The sequence below is a fragment of the Cryptomeria japonica genome, chromosome 9 (genome assembly GCF_030272615.1).
Source record: "Cryptomeria japonica chromosome 9, Sugi_1.0, whole genome shotgun sequence".
Classification (NCBI taxonomy): domain Eukaryota; kingdom Viridiplantae; phylum Streptophyta; class Pinopsida; order Cupressales; family Cupressaceae; genus Cryptomeria; species Cryptomeria japonica.
This window is the reverse complement of record NC_081413.1, coordinates 342,505,656-342,531,279: the sequence shown is the minus strand read 5'-3', so window position 1 is coordinate 342,531,279 and position 25,624 is coordinate 342,505,656. Positions and strand designations below refer to the sequence as shown.

Sequence of the window (25,624 nt, the reverse complement as noted above, 5' to 3'; positions counted from 1 at the left end):
TATATGACATATGAACTCATGTGGAAGGACTTGGTAGCCTTGAGTCGCCTTAACTGTACGTCCAAGCAATGGCTAATCATTCTAGCCCAATGAATTGTTCCTTTTCCCTGAACTATCACTTGGATGAAGTAAAACATCCACTTCTCAAAGTAGAAGGCTTGAGGGGCTCCTATGACTCGGTTGAGCATTGTAATCAAATCTCTGTACTCCTCCTGGAAATCGATCCTGTGTGGTGTGTTTGGGATCTTGCTCAGGCGAGGACGACTCTTAAGCAACCAGTTCTTGTTGATGATGCTTAGGCAAGCATCTGGATCATCTTCGTACATGGACCTGGCTCCTTCTATGCTCTTGTAGACCATATCTCTGTGCTCTGGAAGATGGAAAGCCTCACTTATAGCCTCTTCTGAAAGATAAGCTAAAGTGTTTCCCTCCTTGGACACGATCGTTCTGGACTGTGGATCATAATGACGAGCACACTCGATCATCAACTCATGGCATTGAACTGCTGGAGGGAAGCCGGCCGCCTTGATGATGCCACTCTCAATTATCCTCCTGGCGACAGGTGATGGCTTGCCAATGTAAGGGACCTCTCGAAACTTCTTCGTACTGAAGTTGCCCAAGTTGGTATCTCCAATGTTGCTCCACTTAGACACGATCTTGGTCTCCAGTTCTTCGTTCTTTTGATCTTCCTTCATGAGAGCTGGACGACTGGTGGATGCTCCCGCCTTCGGGGTCGCCATACCTACACAACCTTTCATAATAAGCAATAGATTTTGCAATGTATAACATAGATTAGATCAAAGATTAATTTTAGGAAACTTCATGATAAGTCCTTGAGTTATCATTTCCTAAACAACGATTGAGCTATTGAAATTCAAAATTTCAAAATTCAAAATTTAAGGTAATGACGATCAAAATTCAAAATCAAAACAAAGGATTACATCGCCATACCTTACTTGAGATCTAACTCTAAAATGCAAAATAAAGAGATTCGCCTAGGCAAAATCAAAATTTGAAGCTTCCCCACGTGATCTTCCTCAAGCGAATGTCCTTCCTTGCAATTTCGCCACCTTTGGGGGTCCTCAACGTCTTGATGGCAAGCTCGCTTCACTCAAACTCGCACTCCTTTGGATGATGTTCGCACTACTTCCTTTGCTAAATTCGCACACCCCTTTGTCTTCTCCAAATCGCATGTGAATGAAGGTTTAAATGATGATTTGAAAATGAAATAAACCACTTCCCTTTATAGGCACTTACCTCATTAATCCCCATAGGCCGACTTTGTAAAAAATAAAGTAATTTAAACAATTTTTAAATAAAAACCAAGGGCCGACTTTGTAAAATAAAGCAAATGAAACCCAAGCGCCCCAATTTAATTTTTTATTTAAAATAATAATTAATTCATTTAATGCCTTTGCAATTAATTTTTCGATTTTTTAAAGGCAAGAAATAATTAATTAAATGCTCACGCGCAAATTTTAAATGCTAACTTTTAATTGTATTTATCGATTTTTAGCATTTAATAAAATTCAAAAAAAATGTTTTAGCGCCAAAATTTGGAGAGGTGGAAAGATACAAACCATATCGCTCTGGTCCCTGGGAGAGGGACAGGAGCGAATTATCATCTTAGCCTTGATTCTTTTACCTTTTACGTTCAAAATCTTCATCTTTACGTTGAAACTAGCATTTCTGACAAGAACCTTGTGCTTGATTGATTTGATTTCGTAGACGAATGCCCTTTGTGACCATTATCGCCCTGGTCCCTTGGTGAGGGACAGGAGCGAACCTTGTGTTTTCTCCTTGATCCTAACTTCTTCGATTACCAATCTTCATCATGTGGCAAGCAATGACGTTATCCCTTGGTTCCACGCTTACTTTATTCGTCCTTAACAAGGCATTTTGATGTTTGAATGGTTTTCGCCCTGGTCCCTTGGTGAGGGACAGGAGCGAATTTTATGCTCTAGCCAAAATTCATCATCTTTTAATCTTAGCTTCTTACTTGTTGCGTTCCAAATGACGTTTTCGATCTTATATAATCTTGCTTTGACATGATCTTCGAAGGAAAATGAGTGTTTTTGTGAAAATCGCCCTGGTCCTTGCCTGAAGGACAGGAGCGATTTTGTCTCCATGCTCTAGTTGCTCACTTTTTGATGTTTGACTTCCTCGTATATCATCTTCTTAAGAACACTTTGACGCTTTGCAACCTTGTACGACCTTGGTTTGTCGTAAGTTTCGAAAGAAATGGCCAATATAGTGAATATCGCCCTGGTCCTTGCCTGAAGGACAGGAGCGAACTTTGGTGTCTTGGGCGCATCCTTGTTCTTATCAACTTGCAATTGCCTTCACAATATAAAACGATGTCCTTTGGTCCTTCTTGAACACTTGAAACGTGATCAACATCCAAAACTTAAGCCTTTATAGAGATTTCGCTCTGGTCCCTGACTGAGGGACAGGAGCGAATTTGAGCATATAGTGTAAATCCTTCATCATATTAACTTGCAGTTGTCTCCAAGGCGCAAAATGATGTTCTTTACTCCCTTTCGAACACTTGAGACGTGAGCGGCAACCTAAATTTGGACATATTTGAATATTTCGCTCTGGTCCCTTGGAGAGGGACAGGAGCGAATCTAGGCATTTAGTGCAAATCCTTCATCCTTGGCGATCTTTGCAACTTCATTCTTTGTCGAGACACCTCAAACGTCATTGCCACTTTGTACTTTTGACTTGGAGTGATTTAAACTTGGGAGGAAGGCAACATAACCAATATTTCGCCCTGGTCCCTGACTGAGGGACAGGAGCGAATTTTCATTTTCAAGCTCAATCACACTTTGCCAACTTCCAAAATTATATTCAATGGACTCGTTGTACCCCCTTTCATTCATCCTTGGCCTGGAGTTTGTTCTAACTTGGTGAGAAATTGGTCTAAGGCAAAAATCGCTCTGGTCCCTGGCTGAGGGACAGGAGCACCCAGGCCAATATGGGGTTTACTTTGATGTCTTGTAATCTTCAATTCGTCTTCAACGGGTTCATTACACCTTCTTTGCTTACCTCAAACTTAAAACTTACTTGCTCTTTGCTCAACTTTTGCCTTACAAGGAAAATCGCTCTGGTCCATGGGAGAGGGACAGGAGCTACCACTGAATTTCGCTCTGGTCCCTGACTGAAGGACAGGAGCGATTTAGCTTCTAGGTCCAATTTTCTTCACGAAGGCACTTCCAAATTATATTCAACTGATGAAACATATCTCCTTTGATCTCCTCAAATCGTCAAATTGTTCAAATCCTGCAAGGACAAGGCAATGTTTGATTTTGAGCCCCGGTCCTCCACTGAGGGACAGGAGCGATTTTTGCTCCTGGCACATTTCCGTGTTTGTAAAATTCTTCAAATTATATTCAACGGAAAGAACATGCCTCCCTTTATCACTTCCAATCCGAAATTCGTCTTGATCCTGCAAGGACAGTAAAATCTTGAAAAACAAGCGCTGGTCCTTCAGTGAGGGACAGGAGCGATTTTGCTTCCACAGGCCAAAATATCAAGATTCTGGGATTTTAATCACTTCACAAAGCGAAAACAAGTCATTTCCAATGCCCGGGATCAATTATCAAAATTTTCAAAATTTGGTCAAAATTACTCAATCGGGCAAAAATCAAAATCTCATCACCAATACTTAGACAAAAATTGGTTTCTGCATCAAAATTCCAACTGAACCTAGACCAACTCACTTGACCACCTGACGAATTCACCCTATTTCCAAAATTGCATCCCTCGGGAGGAAGCTCTCAAATTCAAAATTGGATTGGACTCTGGCCTGAAAACGCAGTAACAGAAACCCTAAGGCTTGACCCTAGTCCAGACAACTGGCATACTAAACCAAAACCCTAAAAAAAAAAAAAAACGAAGAGAAAGGCAAGCAAAACGAGCAAAAAGAGGGGGTCCCCATTTTAATGGGGCGATGTGTGAAATGGTCACAACACTACCCTGATGCTCAAATCTCATTTCTACTCTCTCCAAATTAAATGTAAACTCAACTAGAGAAGTCATCCACGTCATGCCTAGTATGACATCATAATCTCCCATGTCTACAACATAGAAATCATCAACCAACTCATAGTCACCAATCCTCATGTGCAAATTAGAAATTTTTTGCATACATAGGATTTTATGTCCACTAGCTACTACAACTCTGAATCCATCATGCTCCTCTATCTGTAATCCCCATTTCGCCACAACCTGAGCATCAATAAAATTATGAGTAGCACCAATGTCGATCAATGATATCACTCGCTGTCCCTGAATTACACCACACACCTTAAAGGTAATTGATTTATAATTCCCTGACAAGCGTGCAATCACTCTGTCATCACTGCTATCCCCACCAGCTATTGATTTACTATCATTGTCCCCTGAAGATGATGAACTATCTGAACTCTCAAAGGCTATCTCCTCAGCTGAAAAAGTACTCAATCTACTTGGCCTTAACCTTAAGGGGACATTTGTGAGAAGGATCCCAAGGCTCCCTACAATGGAAACATAATTTCTTCCTTCTGAGTTCATTCAACTGATCATTATCAAGTTTCTTATTACCCTCATGTGGCTGATGTGAATCCTTATGAAACGTTTTCTTATCTTTGTCCTTCTTGTAGTGAGAGTCCTTAGACTTGAATTTGCTCTTGTAGAATGAAGGTGCTAAATAATTTAATTTTTGATAGCCTCCTGCAATGTCAAAGGATCATGACCCTTGACCCAACCCCGTAAAGGATCTGAAAGTCCATCCATAAATAAGACAACAAGTCTCCTCTCTGAAATATCTGTCACTAGCACTGCTAACCGCTGAAATTCTGAAATATAAACATCCACTAATCCCCACTGCCTGAGTTGTGCTAGCTGTTTGAAATGCAACTCAGGATCTTTGGTGTCAAACCTCTCAATCAACCGTTTTGTGAACTCAACACAAGAAGTGATCTGCCCATGTCTCATAGTTACCATACCGTGGTGCCACCACTCATGAGCAACTCCATCAAGGTGTATAGCAACATACTTAATAGCTTCCTCCTCAGTCATAGGATTCAGCTATAGGTAAGTGTCCACCTTTTGGACCCAAACTCGTGTTGTAGTCTTACCAGAAGCATCAAAATAAAGTAAAGACAATTTACCCACTTCCTTCCTTAGCTCATAATTTCGGTTCCTATCACCTGCACGAGGCATGTGTCTCATCCTCAAATCAATATAGTCCCAAAGAGTTATAGCTGCCTGAAAGTCCTGTCCACCACTCTCCCAATCTCTCTGAAACTGATCTTGTAAGTCTACAATCTGCGGTTCAACAGCTGTCTGAATTGGAACTCTAGGTGTGAAGGTGGGTATGAGAGGTCTAGAACTCGCTGTCCTAGTGGGTTGTGTTACGTGACCAAAATTATCTGCCATCTGTCCTCCCCCATTTTCGTTGTTCCCACCATTTTGTCTATTATTCCCACCTTGCCTCTTATTAATTCCACCTTGCTGATTATTGATTCCACCTTGCTGATTATTAAATCCACCTTGCTGATTGTTTCCAGCATTACCACCACCAAGGTTATTCACATTTATGCCCACTTGTCTAGCTATCATCTGTGTCAATAAATCCAACCGCTGATTCTATTGTTGTACACTTTGTTCTACTAACTGCTGCCTCTGTACCAGCGTGTCTAATAATTGAATAAACCTTTCCTCTCCGGGATCTCTTCTTTCACCCATATTTTCAGTTGAGAATGAATCACTTCTTCAAAAATAGGAAGTTCGTTTGGGTAAGTGATTACGGGTATAGAATTTCCCTGCTATGAAGAGGACCCTCGATTAATACCCAAAATACCTGATGTAGTTTGACCTTCAGGAACTAATGGTTGTTGCCACTCTTTTCTCAGTTCTAGCTGATAATATCTCCTTTCTATCTCACTCATTAACCCTCACAGGTTGGCAGGACTTAAAGCTCTGATACCACTATAATAGGCTGCCCTATCTGCTGTAAATTCCCTAACAACCCTGTTGTTGGTATTTTTTCAAACAATTTGCAAGCATTCAGTAATGGTCTGATTTTTTCCCTCTCTTGAAGTTCCCTGTGGTTTAGTTGTATTCTGGTGCGTTTTGATAGTTTTGTGCATTCATTCATTTACAAACTCAATGGCAATAATATTACACTTAGCTAGTATCTACTGAGCATTTATTGCAAACCATTCAATTAATTAAATTCATATCATAATAACTAACAGTGTGCACTTGCTAATAATCCAATTCCTCCAACATTCATCATAACACCATTATAGGTCTTACATCACTAAGCACAATATTAAACCAAGGTTTGAATTACAAAACACAACTGCAAGTGATTTAGCTGGAACCTGGTAAACAGTGAATTGCCCACGCCCAATCTAGAGGTGTATCCACACCCAGCTGGAAAGGTTTTCTATGACTGGAAAAATGTCGATTTGGTAGAGGTCCTTGGTCACTACGTCCCAGCAAATTCCTTCACTCACTCAACACGGCTGCAGCTTCCTTACTCCACGCCACCAATGCAGGCAAAATGTGTCTTCCACGTCCAACTGAATGTCTTCAAACAAACCACGGCCTCTTGCTATCCTTCATACACCCAGCACACACACACACTGCATATTTCATTAACCACGCTCAGGTATTTATATGCGACCAGCAGGTGGAGGAGTTATGTTTGCCAGTGATAGATGGTTCGTGCCTAACCAATGGCGATTCTCACGCCCAGCCTAAGCACTGTTCATGCCCAACTTAATGCATTTCTTATGCCCAACTAAGGAATATCGACACCAAGCAAGTGTGTAACACAGTTTGCTAAATTGGGAACTGTTGTGACCTTTTTCACACATCACCCCATTGCAAATGGGGACCCTCTCTTTTTTCTAGGGTTTTATTAGTGTCCTGTGACCTTTTGCTGCAGTTTCACCAAGCCTTGTCCAATTCAGAGCATTTCAGGCCCTGACAATTGAAAGTTAGTTTTTGCAAGTTATGTGATTCCGCAATGTGAACACCACCAGAGTGCTCAAAGAGGCCAAAGGACGAAGATCGCAATTGATTTGGACGAATTTGGACAACTTTCTATTTTTAAAAAGTTTGTTTTTTTGCTTTTTCCTATTTTTTAGGAAGTTTCATTTTCGGCGTTTTTAGCCCAATCCCCAATATGGCTATTTTTAGAAAGTTTTCCCTATTTTTTAGGGATGTCTGCTTTTTGCTTTTTCGGGATGCAAACCTAGGGTTTACACTTTCACCACTGACCAACTTCGACTAGAACTCGAAAATTCCAAGTTTTGACCTAAAAAAGCTAAATCCCTAGATTTTAGGCTTTTTGCTTTTTCGGGATGCAAACCTAGGGTTTACACTTTCACCATTGACCAACTTCGACCGGAACTCGAAAATTCCAAGTTTTGACCTAAAAAGCTAAATCCCTAGATTTTAGGCTTTTTGCTGCTTCAGATGACCCACCTAAGCATGGATTTCAAATTTCAAGTTAATCCGGTTAAATTTGATTAAGCTGTGAAATTCTGAAATTTCTCTTAAAATTCTTCGAAGTCTGGCTAACAAGGGTTTTGAAGTATGGTTGCAGGTTCAAACTCCACCACGATGCGGGAGACCATGTGTTGAGCACTCTCCAAAGTCTGCCATGCATTGGGAGGCCATGTGGGAGCACTCTCCAAAGTCCGCCAAGGTTGGGAGGCCATGTGGGAGCACTCTCCAAAGTCCGCCAAGGTTGGGAGGCCATGAAGACCAACAATCCAAAGTCCGCCATGTATGTGTAGGGTGCATAGGGGTATAGCCTAAAGTCCGCCCAAGCATGCCCAATGATGGAGGAGCCTAGCCTGAAGTCCGCCATAGGCTAGGAGGGTCATGAGGAGAGGTCTCTAAAGTCCGCCCAAGGTAGGGAGAGCCTACAAAGTCTGCCCAAGAGCAACCTCCAAAGTCCGCCAAAGGTTAGAGAGACATGAGGAGAGGTGCTTGAAGTCCGTCCAAGGTCTTAAGATGGGAGCAACCTCAAAAGTCCGCCCAAGGTGGAGAAGCCACCAAAGTCCGCCCAAGAGCACCAAGTCTAAACTCCACCCTAGGCCATGTGAGATAGTTGGTCTAAACTCTGCCATGTGTGTGATGCCACCAAGGGGTGCCACCAACACCTTCCAAAGTCCGCCATACACATGGGAAGACCTTCCAAAGTCCGCCCTACCCTAGAGAGGTAGGCAAAGTCCGCCAAAACTTGGAGAAGATGAAGATAAACTTCCAAAGTCTGCCTACACATGGGAGGTCAAACAAAGTCAACATGATGTCACAACAATCCATAGAGATTTCAAAATTAAATCCAAAATGAAGAAAATATCTAAGGATTATTAAATATCTTCAAAATAAATCCAAAATGGAAAGTTTTTTTGGAGGAAAAGAATATTGAAAGATTATTGAGATATTAAATCAAAATGGAAAGTTTTTTGAAAGGTAATATTGGAGAATTGATAAATATCTTCAAACTTAAATCAAAATGGAATGTTTTTTTGAGATATTGTCTTAAAACTAGGAAACACGAAGTTCAAATTAGAAGTATGAGTTGGATGATTTTAAGGGTTTCTACTTGAAGATTTAACCTTGTCTACAAATACTTCATTATCAACTTCATTATTACACCAAGAAGTTCAAAGCTACTAAGGAGAGCTTAGTAATGTATGTCAGTTTGAAAATCATCTGGAGAAAATTCTAGATACTGCTGGAAGTTGGATAATATTTTTTGCCAAAAGTTTTACAGATTTTTGGAGAAAGGCAACTAGCACGAGGAAGAATTATCTAATCTTTTCTGAATTTTCTGAGTATTCTGGAGAAAATTCTTGCCTTACTTCTATCCAAGTCAGAGGTGAAATTAAAATTATGAATTTTCTGAATATTTTCCAGAATTTGATAAATGATTTTTCGAAAATTTTGGACAAAGAAAATCATTTTTTTAGCTAAGTATGAAATTTTTTTTGAAAGTTTTGACACTTGGTGATAACCACAACCAGCCTTAAGACCGAGGCTTTTTAGGTGGAAATTCGATTTTTATAGCTAAGTATGAGAATAAAAATGGAAAATTTTCCAACACTTAGCCATTTCGCAGCCTCGTTATTTTCAAAACTTTGCAAATCATTTTATAACTTTAAAATTTCATTATTTGCTTGCAGGCCCCAGACGTTATGAAATTCCAGGTAGACAAAGATGCTCCTCCAGAGTCGAGAATGACTTCAAAGTGGAAGAACATCAGCGACACCAACCTCGGACACATCAACCTGAGGGAATTTAAGAAGCGAATGTTTGGTCTGGACAACCTTGTGCCTACCACCATTGCGCGAAAGATGATGAAGAGTGGTATCGTGCATGTTGTTGGCTTCCTCCCTACCATGCAGTGCAACGAACTAGTAGTCGAATGTGCCAAACACTACAGCCCCATCAGTAAGGACATTGTTGCACCTGATGGAAGAGTGTTGGCAAATGTCAGCGATGAGGCCATCAGAGAGGCCTTCAAGATCCCTAAGTACCACAACGCAGTGTATATGACAAAGGACGAAGCTGACAGTCTGTACCATGACCACCTAGAGGAATATGATGCCATAGTTAACCATTCCTGGCTAGACAAGCCGAGGAAGGGCGCCTCCAAACTCCAGAGAAAGAGCCTAGTGCGAGCATACTTCAAGGAGGACATTGGGGACATGATTGTCCTGCTTGATAGAATAATAGGAAATCCTCAAGGAGCTCCATTCGAACCCTGGATGTATTATTTCATTAATGAAATAATCAATGGAGTAAAAATGATAGACTGGGCCCAGATGATCAGCGACAACCTAGACAGCCAGCTAAGGAACCTGGAGACGAATAGGACTTTCTTCATTATTTCTTTCTTGTTTTATTCTTTGGTCAGGACCTACAAGTACAGAGGTCTCACTTGTAGAGGAGAACTTGGGAACAAGGAGAACAAGTTTCTAGTATATGATTGATATCCCCAGCTCCACATGGAGGAGAAATTCCATTTCAAAAGGGTGAATGATACCTTCCTGATGCACATTACCCGAACACTTCAAGGTGGCCTGCACCAGAGGCTCTCTCAAGAGCCTATGGACTTCATCGGCCGGTTCGGGTGTTGGTACATCCAATATCCAAAATTCACTTACCTCCGAATTCAGGGATTCTTCGGGCCCACATACAAGCTTACAGCTTATCCTACCAACCGAGTGGTGTTGCTCGACGTTGTGAGACAATTGGAGGAGTATATAGTGATTCAAAGGGATAAGCAGAAGAAGGCAGGGACGTCCTCACTTACAATTGGTACTGGGCGGGAAACATGTCCATCATCACAGGCTGCTGCAACCGCTGAGAAGGAGTTGGCCTGGTATCCCTTCTATCAATACAAGGCAAGAAAAGATTTCAATCCATTCCATAGGATAAAGAAGATCGAAGGAACAACGTTTGAGCACAGACTGGATCTAGAAGACTACTGGGCTAATGCGGACGATAGCTTCGAGATCGGGAAGAGATTCTGGTCAAGAATCCCGTTGGGTATGGTGAGAGCAACAGAAGTATTCAGACTTGCCGATCAGGTAGAAGAAAGCCTAGAACTTCAACAGTCGGGCTTTGAGAAGATGAAAAATGAACCCTTAGTCTTAATAGTTTGGACAGAGGGAGAGAAATAAGATCTAGCAGACCTCATGAGGTCGGTGGTTGAGTATTCAAGGTGGTGGGCGTCTGAAAATACAAAACAGTTGAAGGCCAAAGGTGTGACCTTAACTTATGAATTAATGGGAGTAGATGATACTCTGTCCGTCAATCCTTGTACCTCCGTCGGTGATGCTGGAAATCCAGAAAGTGTTGGGTCTCGAAAGAGGAAGGAGTTGGTTGGAAGCTCCACAAAGGTCACAGGGAAAAGGGTTGTAGGTGAGAGAAGAGAATCTAGCGAGAGTCACTCCATCCTAAGTGTTGCTTCCATTGCGCCCGATCAGAGTGCAACTGGGGAGCAAGAGATGAACATCTGTGTGATTGATGATGAAGTAAGAGTGCTTTCCAAAGTCCAGACAGAGAGCAAATCGAAGCACCTACAATCTTCTTGGATGGCATACCAGCAAACCCAGGAGAGGCAGATGATGAGTTTGATTGGAACACTGTGGAACAATCAACCATTCCGGATTGGCTTAGAGCAAGCATAAAGGCCAAGGTTCCCAAAGAGGCCCACTCAACCGAGGAGGTCACCGCAACATTCCTGGAGAAGGTGAATGAACCCGCTATAGCTAAACCACCCAAATCCGCCAGGAAGTTTTCCCTAATTCAGAGAGACAGTGTCGGATTCAGGACAGTCCAGATAGCGGTGCCCAAAGAAGGGAAGACTAGGGACAATGTCACCGCAGATGATTACAAGGTTACCACCATAGAGCTGGGTAAGCCCACCTAGGACCAAGAGATCCAATATTTTGATGACTCGTGCAACGTTCTAAAGACGAGGCTGGCTCATGAAAAGGAAAAGAGGAAGAAAGTTGAAGAAGAGAACCAACAGTGGAAGAAGTATGTTCTCCATCTAACCAACCCACTCAACCGTGAAGTCTCGGCTACTCTGCCACAGCCTCTTCAGCAGGGATCAATGAAGGACTATGATGATATGAAGGGCTCGTACACTCAAGAAAAGGAATGGATTTCAGACGCTTCAGTGCGTGCTGACACACTGGTAGAAAATTTAGTATCGGCACACGAGGCAACTTCTTTATTGATTGATCGTATCCAGGATCTAGCCTCCAATTGGGAAGAGGTGGATGAAATTCAGAATGAAATACTCCCTCATCTAAAGGTTATCTGAGGCATGTCGAAGAGAAGCTTAGTGGATGCAGGCATCATACAGACAAGAGACGGGTACGACTTCGGCACATGGTACTATACTCTGGTCACTCGGATTGAGGTTCTGAAGAAATCCGACACCAAGTGCTTTGAGACAGAGGCAAGTGTTAGAGAGATCCTGGGCAAGGTATTCCGTGTGGCGTCAAAGATCTGGAATAAGGAAAGCCTAAGGAAGAAGCATTTACAAGCAGAGAACCTGAGAGCCAGGATTCAGGAAAGCTTCTTCCGGGATTCAGGGATGATTGACAAAGGCGATCTTTCAAAGATTGCAAACTTCCTTTCCATCGATGAGAACTTCCTCACCCAAGCAGTTGAATGGGAAGGCATCCATGCCACATGTACCAATGATGTGGACCTCGTCGACTTCCAGATTGGAGGTTTGCCAAGTGTCACCATGGAGGAGGTCAAGCTCATTGTGTCCAGATACGTTGAATCTCTGAAAGAAGAAAGTGGCCACCCACCCCAGTGAAATTAGCAGCTGCGCCACGTGTCACTCTTCCATTTGTTTGAACTGATAGCATTTTGGGAAACCCTAATTAGGATTTAAGACTTTCAATCTTGGCCCTTGATCGCTGTTTGATCTCGGCCATTCATTCATTTTTAAAAACTATATAAGGTTGCCTCCTCTCATTTGGAGAGTGTAAGGTTTTTGATGTATTGTTGCTTAAGGTCATTTCCAGATAATATGTTGCATGTGCGCGGCTTTGTAATCTCTATTATTTGAATGATTTGCATGGTTTCAATTGCCTCAACACTTAGTTAAAATTAATCTAGATTTGCTTTCATTGTTGTTAATTTGAGTGAAGGATTTGATAAGCATCAATTGATGGTGTATCTCCGCTCATACTTTTGGTAAATGGATGATTTCCATTCTACCGTGCAAAGTTAGTCTGAGCCCATCCCCTGTGCATCCCAACATCTCTATCATAAGCACAACCCATTGAAGATTGCACCGGCCTTGTGTAGTTGTCCCTAGTGTGGCGAAGCAAGGTTTGGTTTCTCGAGAGCACCCAGTTGATACCGTCTCCAGAATTCATAGGATTAGATTAGCCTTCTCAAACCCTGTCCCTTTTTCCTTTTCTTTTGAAAGTCTAAATCCCCAGAAAATTCCCAAAAAAAGATCCTAAAATTGCCAAATCCATCTAAGTTCAGCAGTTCAAGATACTTGTCAACGTAAGTCCCCCTTGAAATTTCAGCATACACTACCCAAGAAGCTATTCCACTAAAGTCACTTGTTCGTACATGTAGACCTTGGAATCAGTAGTGATTTTTCAAGAGAGGATAGAATGCCTTCGGGTATCCTATCCTAATGTTTGGTAGATGATAAAACAGACACCAACAGGAACCAAGCTGCGTTGAAGTTTGCAAACCTCTTTGAACCATATATTCCAACCTTAATCCGAACTGTCCTGTATGTTCTCCTCTATATGATTGCAGGTGCTACTTTGTATGAGGAGTCAATAACCACGACTAGTTGCAGTTTGCCCTACGTACACGGTACTATGGATTTTCTCTATGACTGGTGCTTCCATTATTCAATATCACAACGCCAAAGAAAGAACTCTTACCAATTCATAGTGCTCTGCTAATCCAAAATAGTCCCAACCTGTAAAATCAAATTCTTCCTTCCATACCAAATTTGTCTTTGAGGGATTTCCCAAACCTGATCTTCCAGAGGCAAGAGAAATGTTACATCTGAGGGATTTCGTCCCTAAATGCCAAGAAGATTTCCAAATTTCTCCAGAAAATTAGCTTCACAATTTCCAAAGTCACAATTCCCAAGATGAGTTTCCAGCATTAAATGCTTCTATTTATCACTTCCTTTTGGCACACATCCCAAAGCACTATCAATGTGGGATAAAAGAGAAATAGAAAAAAATAACATTATCCCCTTATGTCTCCACAAAGAAGGGGTACTTTTAATATTTACTTTTTAAACATTAGCTTCAGCATGAAATAGCCCCTTAAGTTAAATAATTAAATTTAACTTTAGAAACTATTGATTTTTGCCTGAATAATTAATTCATTTATAAAAAATGCAATCCAGGCGAATGAATAAATGCACCAAAATGATGTTGACCAAAATCACACCAAAATTTTCCTGACACTATGCCCGAGCTGACTTACTATAAATAGTAAGTTCCTGGAAACTCTGACAAATCAACTCCATTTGGCTTGAAACTGAATTTGCCTAGGCCAAATCCATCACAGATCCCTGCAAATTCCTAGTTAGCCCTCAGGACCATGGCAAAAAGGGCTAACAACAAATCGCCAAATAATTGTTGAAAAGGGGGCATTACAATCCACCCCCCCTTGAAATTGCTTTTCCTCAAGCAATCTCAACTCTGGATGCTGTAAGATTTGCTCACCCTCCCAAGGAGCATCCTCTACCGACAAGTTCCTCCACTTCACCAAATACTCCTTGATGACCCGTTTCCGCAAGGTGCACTCCCTAGCTCCAAAATGGCCTCAGGAACCAAAATAAGTTTCCCCTCATCATCAAGAGGAGGTAACTCTGCTAAAGGTACTACATTATGACCCAACACCTTTTTGAGGCGTGACACATGAAAAACATTGTGTACCTTACTATTGGCCAGCAACTCAAGCTCATAAGCCACCTCTCCAACCCTCTTGATAATTTTGAATGGGTCGTAATAACGTGGCTTCAACTTCTCTGCAGCACTCCTTTTGAGAGTGGACTGTCGGTAGGGCTGCAGCATGAGATAAACTATGTCACCCACCTCAAAAGATCTCTCTACTCTATGCTGATCTGCATATTGTTTCTGTTGATTTTGAGCCTTCTGTATGTTTTCCTTCAGCGATCTCATGATATCCTACCTCTCTTGTAAGAGATCCTTAGCCTTAGGTACTCGGTTGTCTCCATAAAGCAAATCCAAGAAGCTCGCAACCTCATAACCATAAAGGGCCACAAAGGGTGACATCTGAATGGACATATGATAAGTGGTGTTATAACAATACTCCCCTAAATACAACCACTTCACCCACGCCTTCTGCTGCCTTGAGATATAATTGTGGAGGTATCCTTCCACCCACTTATTCACAATCTCAGACTGACCATCCGTCTGCGGGTGATAACTGGTGCTCGGAGAAAGCTCTGTCCCACACAATCTGAAGAGCTCCTACCAAAAATTACTCATGAACCTATTGTCCCTATCACTCACAATGCTCTGTGGCAATTCGTGCAACTTGGATACCTCTCTGAAAAACAATTCCGCCGTCTACACTACTGTATAGGTGGATGAAATAGCAAAGAAATGAGCAAACTTCGTCAACCTATCCACCACAACATTTATGCAATCCCTGCCTTGGACCTTAGGTAGGCCCGTAATGAAATTCATCGACACACTGTCCCACTTCCTCTCAAGAATGGGTAGGGGCTGCGGCTGCAATAAACCACCAGGGAAAGAGTGCTCATGCTTATTTTGTTGACACACTGGGCACTCCCTCACATATTGTAATACTTTTGACTTGAGCCCTTTCCAAGTAAAGCGCTCTCTCACCTGCCTGTAGGTTTTGAAATACCTTGGATGTCCTGCTAATGGTGAGTCATGGAAGGCTCTCAAAATCTTTTGCTTCATAGCAGATCCTGGCACTAAATAAATCCTCTCCTTGTAAATGATCAAATCATTTTCCACTATATACCTATCATCCTGGATAGTGCCATCAACGAGACCAGTAGCCCACTTGTCTTTCGCATCTTTAAAGGTTTAAATGGTACTCATGTTGATAATGTCGATGGAGTTGATCTTTCCGCATTGAATTGTGAGCCATCCTCTGTTGTTGCCAGCACGAAGGGGATTACACATGGTCACTCTGATATTTCATTCGTGCAAGCAGGAGTGTTTCACCTTGACTGCATGTTGAGGTGTGTCCATAAATTTACCTTTTGCCCGTATACACAGAATTTGACTATGTCATTGATGGCACGGAAAGGTGAATTGAGTAAAGAGTGTTCAGCTTGTTGCCTACCCGAGTAGGTGTTAGAGTTTTGGTTTGATTGGACTTTAGGGGTTACCAGAGTGGTGCAACGTTAGCGTGATGGACTTACTCTTTATGTCAGGGACTCACAGTGTCGTTGTATTGTTATTGCTACCCCCTATTTCAGAATTTTTTGGAGGCCATTACAGCTGTTGCAAGTGGATTGGAGGGAAATTCTGACTAGGATTTGGTTTCTTAACGAGTTGATGTTGCAGTTTATAGTTTTTGACCTGCATACTAGCAATTTGGAGCACTCACTGACATCTATGCTGACAGTGTTAGGGATCTTTAAGGTATAGTACAGTTATCCTTCATATGGGAGTGGTTGAATCGCTGCACTCATTTCATTCTTCTTCGGGATGGTTTTCGGAGAGGAGTTTGCGTTGATTTTTTTTTGGAGGATGAGCAAGGTGTATTTTTAGTTGCCCAGGATCGCGATTGACAATGATTTTGTTGATATGGACATTCCTAAGTTTTCTTGGCAGAGCATAACTCATGGAAATGATTCTTGCTCTCTTAGGAATTCCAGTTCTGGTTTTGATAATGTTTTTCCTTTGGGGATTCAGGGGTTGAGAGTGTAGCTTGCGTATGATGGTTTATCAACCATGGTCAGAGTGGCGCAGTATTAGCATGGTGGGTCCGTTCAGCGTTTGATTTAGGACCTTGCAAACACTATGTTGACATTCCAGAATTCACTCCCATGGTTTCTCAGTTTGATACCTTCTTTGAGTTGTATCCTAGGGAGATGATTTAGTTTATGCAATTCCGGATTACCTTCTTTGGTGGAGGTTCGCGAAGCGTCATTGGTGCAGGTGATTAGCAGGACAGATCTCGGAGTAGTTGGTGTTACATATCTATTGGATTAATTTGGGACCTGGGATTATACTAAGTTTCAGCATGATTCGAGCTAGTAACCATGGGGTTACAGTGAGATTGCTTGAGGACAAGCAATTTCAAGGGGGGCAAACTGCAATGTCCCCATTTTAGCCTGACATCAGATGATGTGTCGTTAGCCCGTTTTGCCTTAGTCTCGAGGGTTAACTAGGACTTTACAGGGATCAGTGAGGGATTTGGCCTAGGTGATTTCAGTTTCAGGCCAATCGGAGGTGTTCTAACAGGGTTTCCAGATACTTACTATTCATAGTAAGTCAATTGTGGCTCAATGGCAGGAAATATTTGATGAGTTTTATAATGCCAATGATCGGTATTTGTCATCAGGTTTGCAAATTTAATGAGCCATTAATTAATTGGGCAATTTTATTAAAAACTCCTAAAGTTAAATTTATATATTTAACTTTAATGTTTAATTAATGTTGGGACTAATGTTGGAAATGAAAATATTAAAAGTCCCCTTTAAATGGGAGACATAAGGAGTTAATGTTATTTTATTATAACATTCTTTTGTCCCACATTCATGGTGAATTGGAAAACATGCCCAAATGAAGTTATAAAAGGGAGTTTGTAGAGCATTAATGGCATCTTGGAAATTGGGAATTCTTGGAATTTGTGTTTCTGGATTCAATTCTAGAAAAACATTGGCTTTTGAGGATGAAATCCCTCATCAGCACCATTTCCTACACCTGTGAAACTATCAGGCCTAGGAAATCTAAGCAAACTGCAGTGATTGAATATCTTGGCTTATGTATACTGGATTTGGCATTGGATAATTCAAGTTATCATTGACTGAACAGATTGGACTATTTGAAGGTATGAGGCAATTACTTATTTTATCTCTGTGTTTCATTTAACTGCTGGGCATAAGCTGGAGTGGCATAGACATCAGACATACAGCTGGGCGTGAATGTTATTGGATAGCTACAGCACTGAGCATATCACAGGTCTGTAAATATTTGCCGGCTGGATTCAAGACTTGGTTGTGACTTTTCAAGGCCAATGTTCCTGCAAAGTGGTGTCAAGTAATGGTTGGGGCGTGTATATTGTGCTGAGCACAAAATCTGTTATGCTGAGTGTAAGTATAAACTGCTGGGCATGATCATTACTGCTGGCCGCAAGGCCACACCTGGTCCATGCCTTGATTGGTATCTGCAGTGTGTTTGAATCATTAAAAACTGGCCGGATATGGTGTTCTTTCCAGCACAATGTTCACGGGCTTCCAGCTCGCAGTGAGAGTGTTGGATTGCTGGGTGGTCGCAGGAGCACAATCTACAGTAAAGATGCATCTATCGCCATCATCATATAGTGCCAGGTTCTTGTCAGATAGCTTACTGCTGTATTAGTTCTCTGTGCAAGTGCTGAAGGTACTCGTCTCAACCTCATTTGGATTCAACTCTGAATATGGAAGGAGTGTGAGCTGCAGTATTGTGTCAATGGCTAATAAAGAGGTCAACGGCTAACAAAAACCCTACAGCTAGAAGATGTTCCTTCAGCAACGGATAGAAGTTACAACCAAGTTTTGGAAAGATTGACTCTTGTTTTGGTTTTAGTGAATAAGTTATTGATTTTGAGTTTAAAATATACATTCTTGCTGTATTAAACTGGAATCTTACCGTGAATAGTTCAGTGTTATTCTGAGATAAAGGTTGATGAAAAACTGTTTGTCAAAATTACTGAATGAATATGTGAAGTTTTTTGTGAAAGAATATCTAAGTTGTTCAAGTCATATTATTGTACTGCTCAACTCTTATTTGTAAAGTGTTGATAAGATGCAATTGAGATATTTGTGATTCATAAATCAGCCCATACTTTGAAAAAATTAGTTCATAAGGGGAAAGTATGCTAATTGTTTGACCAAATTTCATAAGCGAAATGGTAAGGGAATATTGCAAATAGAGCAGGCTACTACATCTCAATCAAAGTGAAAGGTATCTCTAACCCTACTTTGTTTCAATTAAAGATTGTGATCTAGGGCGAAATTTGGGTATTTATAATTTGGGAACATTACATAGCAAAATATAGCCAATTGCCCACTTTATCTCCCTTGTCTTTTGCATGCAGAATACTCAAGTTTTTCAGGAAATGCTCTGTTCACAAATACATATTCAACATAACCAAGCAAGCTAAACTGACTGGTGATGGTAAAGCACTACCACAATGATGTCTCAAGTTCAAATCCCCCTAATAATCACTAGGCAAGCTCCAGGATTCAATGCAGAGGATGTAATTTCATGTGTTCCATGCCCAAGTAATATATCCACATGTGTCGCACAAGCTGAGGATCCCTTCAACCCTCATTAAAACGTGTTCCCTGATAGAAAACATGAATGTTATTTCTACTGACCAACACAAGACCAAACTATTACTGTATCAGGTTATTCCCAAGCATTGTAAAAGCTTAAAAAATTTCTATCTAGAATTGTTATACAAAAAATACATTGAACCAGAACAGTAAAGTGACTATAAATAATTTAATAAATCAAGCCATATCACTGAATTATGTTCAGACACCAACATACCATCATTGAACTAAACTTATAGTCTGCCAAATAAGAAAATAAACACAAAATGAAAAAGAACAGACCCAAGTCCTAAAATAACCTCAGAATTGAGTAAACATTCAATTTAATGAATGGCAAGTCTAAACACAATAAAATTGACAAGATTCAAACAAATCTAACCAAACGTGCCAAAAGTTCAAGACAAAGAATAAAGCTTGTAAATTTCTTTATTGGAGCGTGACAACTAAAAAGGAGCAGACTGTTCAGTTGATGCAGTCTTGGCAAGAAGCAGTTGTGCATCCATTATATTTTCCAGCTGTTGTAAGTCTTCTATTCTACAAACATTTGTTTGTTTTGGTCATTTTAGAAGAGTAAGAATCTTTTAAAATAATCATCTTTACTGATGAATTCCAGCAATTTCTGGAATTTTGGTGAGGTCTATTCTGTTATGTCAATGTCATCGAAGGAAAAATTAATCTGTGATAATCACCAAATATTGTACGCTCTGTAAAGATACGCTGTCAAAGAAATTCTAAGAAGTAAAGAAATGATGTAAATCGCAGAATTTTAATTGCAATCCTCTTTGTCCTCTACTATTGTTCATGTTTCTATTTTCTATCAGTTATACTTAGTAGATGATTAAAAAAAAGTATTTTTGCGGAAATTTAAATTATCTAATATAAAAGGAGAATTGTGTGTGTCCTTGAATTTTCTATGAGTGTCGTGCATTTGTTTGAGGCAAAGTTGTAAGCAAAGCAAGGGCTTTGCATCATTAAAATTTGGTTATGCCTAAGTTCATGATGACTTGATTGTTTGCAACGAGCTATGGAAAACCATTTTAACAATTAAAAAAAGAGGTTCTATGTTTAGCTTACAAAAGTCTGTGTAGTATAAATAAGTAGTATCTACCATACCTATTCTACTCCCTGCCATCCCACAATATCCTCAAATCACAAAATAATAAGATCCCAGAGAGGGCATGTGAACATTCCGAAACAAAACAAAACCTAAAAAGCACAAAAAATTGGAAAAAAAGTTCAACGGGTGTAGTAAATTAATAAGCGTAACCCAGCTGAATTCAAGCAAGTTCCTTAACCCTCACCTCTCAAACTATATTGGAAACGAGACCAAGAAGTGCAAATCATATCTACAAATGCTAACTAATTACTTGCTATATAAAGAGCTGGAAAACAATTGAAACCATTTTCAATGATAGCTCGAGTTATATATCTACGAGAAAAATGTTTGAAATGCTTGCATTATAGGTTTGAGAAAAGTTTGATAAGATTAAATAGTAGACCTGGGGAGACTGATATTTATCTGGATGATAAACTTGTGCATAAAGTCGATATGCTTTCTTGATATCTTCGTCGGAAGCATCAGGAGAGACGTGTAATCGAGCATACAGCTCTCTCCCATGCACTCCATCCTCGCTCAACTTCTCTCGCTCGTGTACTCCTCCGTAGCTCATCTTCTCTGTTCCACACCCCGACTGCTACAGTCTCAACACCTGCAAAATCTCCCTCATAAACCCCTCGCCTTTCATATATAATCAACTGTTCTTCCACCTGCACTACTCTCTCTCTCTACTTTCTTTCATAGCTTTTCTTTCCTCGTTTTTTTTTCAAATGGTAAATAAAAGAACCCTATAAATGTTGAAAAGAACGAATGAATTGTAATTTTTAACGAGTGTTTAGATGAATGAGTAATTGTATTTTTAGTTCCCGTTATAGAAGCATATAGTTATCATGCTGTTTTTCATTTGTGATTAAAAATTATATTTTGAATCAATTATATAACAAAATTATTTTTTATATTATTTTTATTTCACTAAAATTTAAATATGCAAAGTCAATCAACTCACATATGAAGAGAATTGGATATCAAAATATCATAAAATTGCTCTACTATTTCATTCCTCATATACCATTCACATTCATAATATGATTCATAAAATTTAAATGCAATTTTGTTAACAAAAAATTATTAAAAATTTGTTTTATTTTCATCTAATTGACTTATAAAATTGATTATGAACTATATAACTTTTTTATAAATTTTGAAATTTGATTATGAACTACATAATTTTTTTATAAATTTTGAAAATTAATTATGAATTACATAATTTTTTTATAAATTTTGAAAATTGTAACTTCTGATTTTTTATAAATTTTTAAGATTGTAACTTTTGATTTGAAAAAATATAAATATGAATTAAAAGTGCAGCCACTAATGGAATATTTTATAATCATTATATTATATATTAAGATTATATTATTATTATTGCTCATATTATATTATGTAGTGTATAGTATATCATTAATTATAATATTATATATTATTATATTTACAAATATAATATATTGTTGTATTATATTTTAGCATTATTTATATTATATTATGTAGTATATAGTATATCATGACATTATGTATTATTATATTTTATTAATATAATATATTATTATATTATATTTTATTAATATAATATATTATTACATTATATTTTAGCATTATTTTCATTTTTAGTTTAATTATACATTAAACATATTTTAAGTAAAAATATATATGAATATTATAGTAAGTAATAATAATATTATATGTTGTTAATTATTGTCATATTATATATTTACTTATTAAAAAAAAAATTATTGTCATATTATATACGTTGTTGTTGTTGTTGTTGTTGTTTAAAGTTATTAAAATTGTTAATTAAAGTAAATAATAAAAATAACTTCCCATTCTCAACTTAAAAATTAAAAAACATATATAATAAATTTATTTCATAACCATGACATTATATATAAATTCAATCAACGTAATACTTTAATTTTTTTATTTTTAAATCAATAAATTAACTATAACAAATATTATTTAAAAAATAAATTAAATTTATAGATTTATTATTAAGACGCTAGATTTCTTAGTCAACCAATATTATTGTCATATTAACCAAAAAAAAAAAATGTTTACTCTCAAATATCAAAACTATCTTACCACGATTTGCAATTTGATAGAACTTCGCAACAATGCGGCCTTGTTTAACGAGTGTTTTACACTTGGAGTTAATGTCTAAGCACGTAATAATAAGGAAAACAAATAGAGCATTAACATCTATTGAATGTTTCAATTGATGCATAATAGGTAAGTGTGGAATAGAATAGAGGACTCTTCTTATTGTTCTAAACTTGTGATTCCTCTCAATAATAATGATAATAATAATAATAACATTCATGACATCAAAGAAGGTCTATGGGATAGCAGTTCTTACTATTTTTGCATTGTGAAGTGTTGACCTTCTACAATTTAGCTTATTATGAGCTCTTTCATCCTCTCCATCCAAATTGGTTGAATGAATCTTGAAAGAAATCACTATTAAATTTCTTATGTAGCTGACCTTGATGCCACTATAGGATTTATAAAGTGTTTTTCAAATTCCACAACCCTCATTATGCACAAGATATAAACCATCTTTTCTCAAACCTCTTTTGGTCTTTTCAGCCTCTCCATTTCACATCAAAGATGATGTGAGTTAATCTTCAATTGAGCAATGAGAATATTTAACCTCTAAGAGATATTGGCCTCTATATAAGCATTTTGTTGATTGTCCATGTTGGGGTTAAATTGTTCAAGGTAATACTTCTTTTTTCTCCCAACTATCTTTGCCCACATAACCTTGTGAAATTTCTCAACAACAAAAGCCTTTATTTCTTTACCATTATTAGGACAAACATACAAGTGAATGTGTTGCTCATTCATCCACCTACATTTGCCTCATCCATCTCTTATTTCTTTTGTCTAAGACATATTTAAATACAACATTAGGCCAACAATATATTTCCATCTATTCAATTTTTTTCAAATATATTGAAAAGTGCACCATAGCAATGGCTTCAATATGAAATGCACCTATTTCTAATAGAATAATTTCATAAGGGAATTGACACTTTTAGTTTAAAATTTTCTATGATCAAGCACTTTTGATTTCTCTTTGTTTGTGACCATTTAGCACCATAAGTACTACTAGCCCAAATATCACTCTCATAAGCACTACCAAATTTACTAATAGCCCAAATAGAATTTGTTTAGCTTTTCAATACCATAGCTCTACCTCTATACATCTATTTGAAAGACAAAAAGTGATTTCCATCCACCTAAAGTTCTTTTCCTTCTACAAGTTTCCCAATCAACCTTTTTGTTGAAGTCAATCCCCAAGTATTTATACTCCATTACTTCCTCTAGGATACTCCCTTCAAAATTAAAGTCAAATTGACTCTTTTAAATTCTATTATAGAATATCATGATCTTATTCTTGCTAATATTAACTTGCATACCCACATCTTTGTAAAAGTGCTCAAGTATGTCAAATTTAACTTTGGTCCTTGGATAAATCTACCTTGATCAAAATAAGATCACTAACATACAAGAAAAGTTTGAAAACATACTCTCCCAAGGAGCACCATTCCCACCCTTCATATTCAACCACTCCTCAAGTTTATCAATATAAAGGTAAAAGAGAGTAGGAGATAAAGGGGATCCTTACATAACCTCAATGTCACTCCTGAAACTCTCTAAAGTACCTGTATGAGTTTTGATTTTTACTTGAACCTCTTCATAGAGCCTATGAACAACCAATCTAAAATTCTCTGAGATACCAAGATCCTTCATTCTACACCATAATTTATGTCTAGAAACTATGTCAAAAGCCTTCCTAAAGTTGACAAAACAACAATAAGCTTCCTCTTTCTCCTCCCATTTTTTTTTAAATAATGTGTGGATGTGAAAAATTGTGAATAAAGAAACAGGGATTCAATTAAACCCAATTCACAATTTGATCAAATCAATCAATGAAACATGTGATAAATATATGAAATGAGTACAAATTAAAACCTTGATACCTTTATACACAAACCTTGCATAGCTCCATTGTTCTTGATATTTTCTTGAATTGTTGAAATGTTGCTAACTTATTTTGTCAACATGACAAAAGCATTTGTTGGATATGAGATTGATATGGATACTTTGAATTGATAATGCTTTTATATGAATATGATATGATCTTGAATGGTTGAATATGGTATGAATGCTAGATGACTGATGAGAGATAGGTTTGATTTATATATCTCATCTTTTCCTTCACTGCTCCTTTGCCAAAAACCTTTGGGAGATGGTTTGTCACAAGCTTAACATTTCCTGGACCATGAATGAAAATATGTTGCAGTTGATGCATGAGTTTGGGGGCCCCTCGTCCAACCCTATGGTCCGTCAACTTTGGAAGAAAATTCTCCCTCACCTCTGTTGGAGTATCTGGAAGGAAAGGAATAATAGAATTTTCAGGGACAAGGTGGACTCGTTGGATTCAATTTTTGTTGGTTTTCTTAAACTCATCCTGGAGAACATTTATGTCACTAGGAGTAAATTGCCCCCCAATCCTCCCTCAAATTGAGATTGGGAGATCGCTAGCGGCAGGAACCTCCCTAACTCCTTTGCTCACTTTGACGGCTCTAAATGTATCCTAAGGCAAAATATCATTTGCTCCCCCCTCTTCCTGGTTACTTCAAACTCAACTTTGATGGGGCAGCTCGTCTGGGCCTTGTGGCTGGGGGCGGTGTTATCAGAACTCATAGTGGGACCCTAGTTGCTACCTATGCTGGGAACCTGAATGGCCACTCTAGCAATCAAGTGGAAGCTATGGCCTTGGCTTGGGGAATACGGTTGTCCCTCTCCATGGGCATAATGAATCTTGACATTGAAGGGGACTCTAAGCTCATTGTGGATGTTGTCAAAGGGCGGAATAGACTTAACTAGACTATTGAAAGTATCATCAGGGATATTCTTAGTCTTATCATTGGGCTTGACTCCTTTTGTATCATGCATGTGTATAGGAAAGGCAATGGGGTTGTCGATGCTTTGACAATCCTTGGATTATTGAACACTGGCCTAAGATGTTGGAGGAACCACAATTCCTTGCCTCCTCATGTTAACTCCCTCCTGAAGGGTGAAGTTACTGAAATTCACTCCTATGATATTGCTCTGGTTTAGCCTCTTCTGGTACTCCCTCTTGATGCTCTAGAGTCTCAAGAGGATTTATTTTTTGAATTTGAATATGAGGAATATGTTGATGACTACTGCCAACTTCTAGATGAGGTGGATTAATCAACGAGGGAATATGTTGAGTACTGCCAGCATGTCCACCAAATGGGATGTGTGTGTGGAAATCATGTTTGGGTACAAATTTTGCGATCACCTCCTCATGATGATCTGGAACGGTGATGAAATTTCTGGTTGTTGGCCTCGATGGATTGTTCTGAAGGTTAGCTGTATGCAAATGCCACATGCCACTGGTATCA

The 25,624-nt window shown here is 38.8% G+C and overlaps 1 protein-coding gene across 2 annotated transcripts in view; it reads right to left on the bottom strand.

Annotated features, from left to right (window-relative positions):
- The window catches only part of LOC131029714 (chaperone protein dnaJ 13), a 248,737-nt gene extending 227,796 nt beyond the window's left edge, over nt 1-20,941 (bottom strand). Inside the window, exon 1 of one of the 2 annotated variants that reach the window (XM_057960332.2) lies at nt 20,578-20,941. In XM_057960332.2, the coding sequence (XP_057816315.1) occupies nt 20,578-20,748 (171 nt within the window). In that variant the 5' untranslated portion in view covers nt 20,749-20,941. The remainder of the gene's footprint in view (nt 1-20,577) is intronic. The other variant, XM_057960331.2, reaches the window with a different exon arrangement.
- Nucleotides 20,942-25,624: the final 4,683 nt, after the last annotated feature.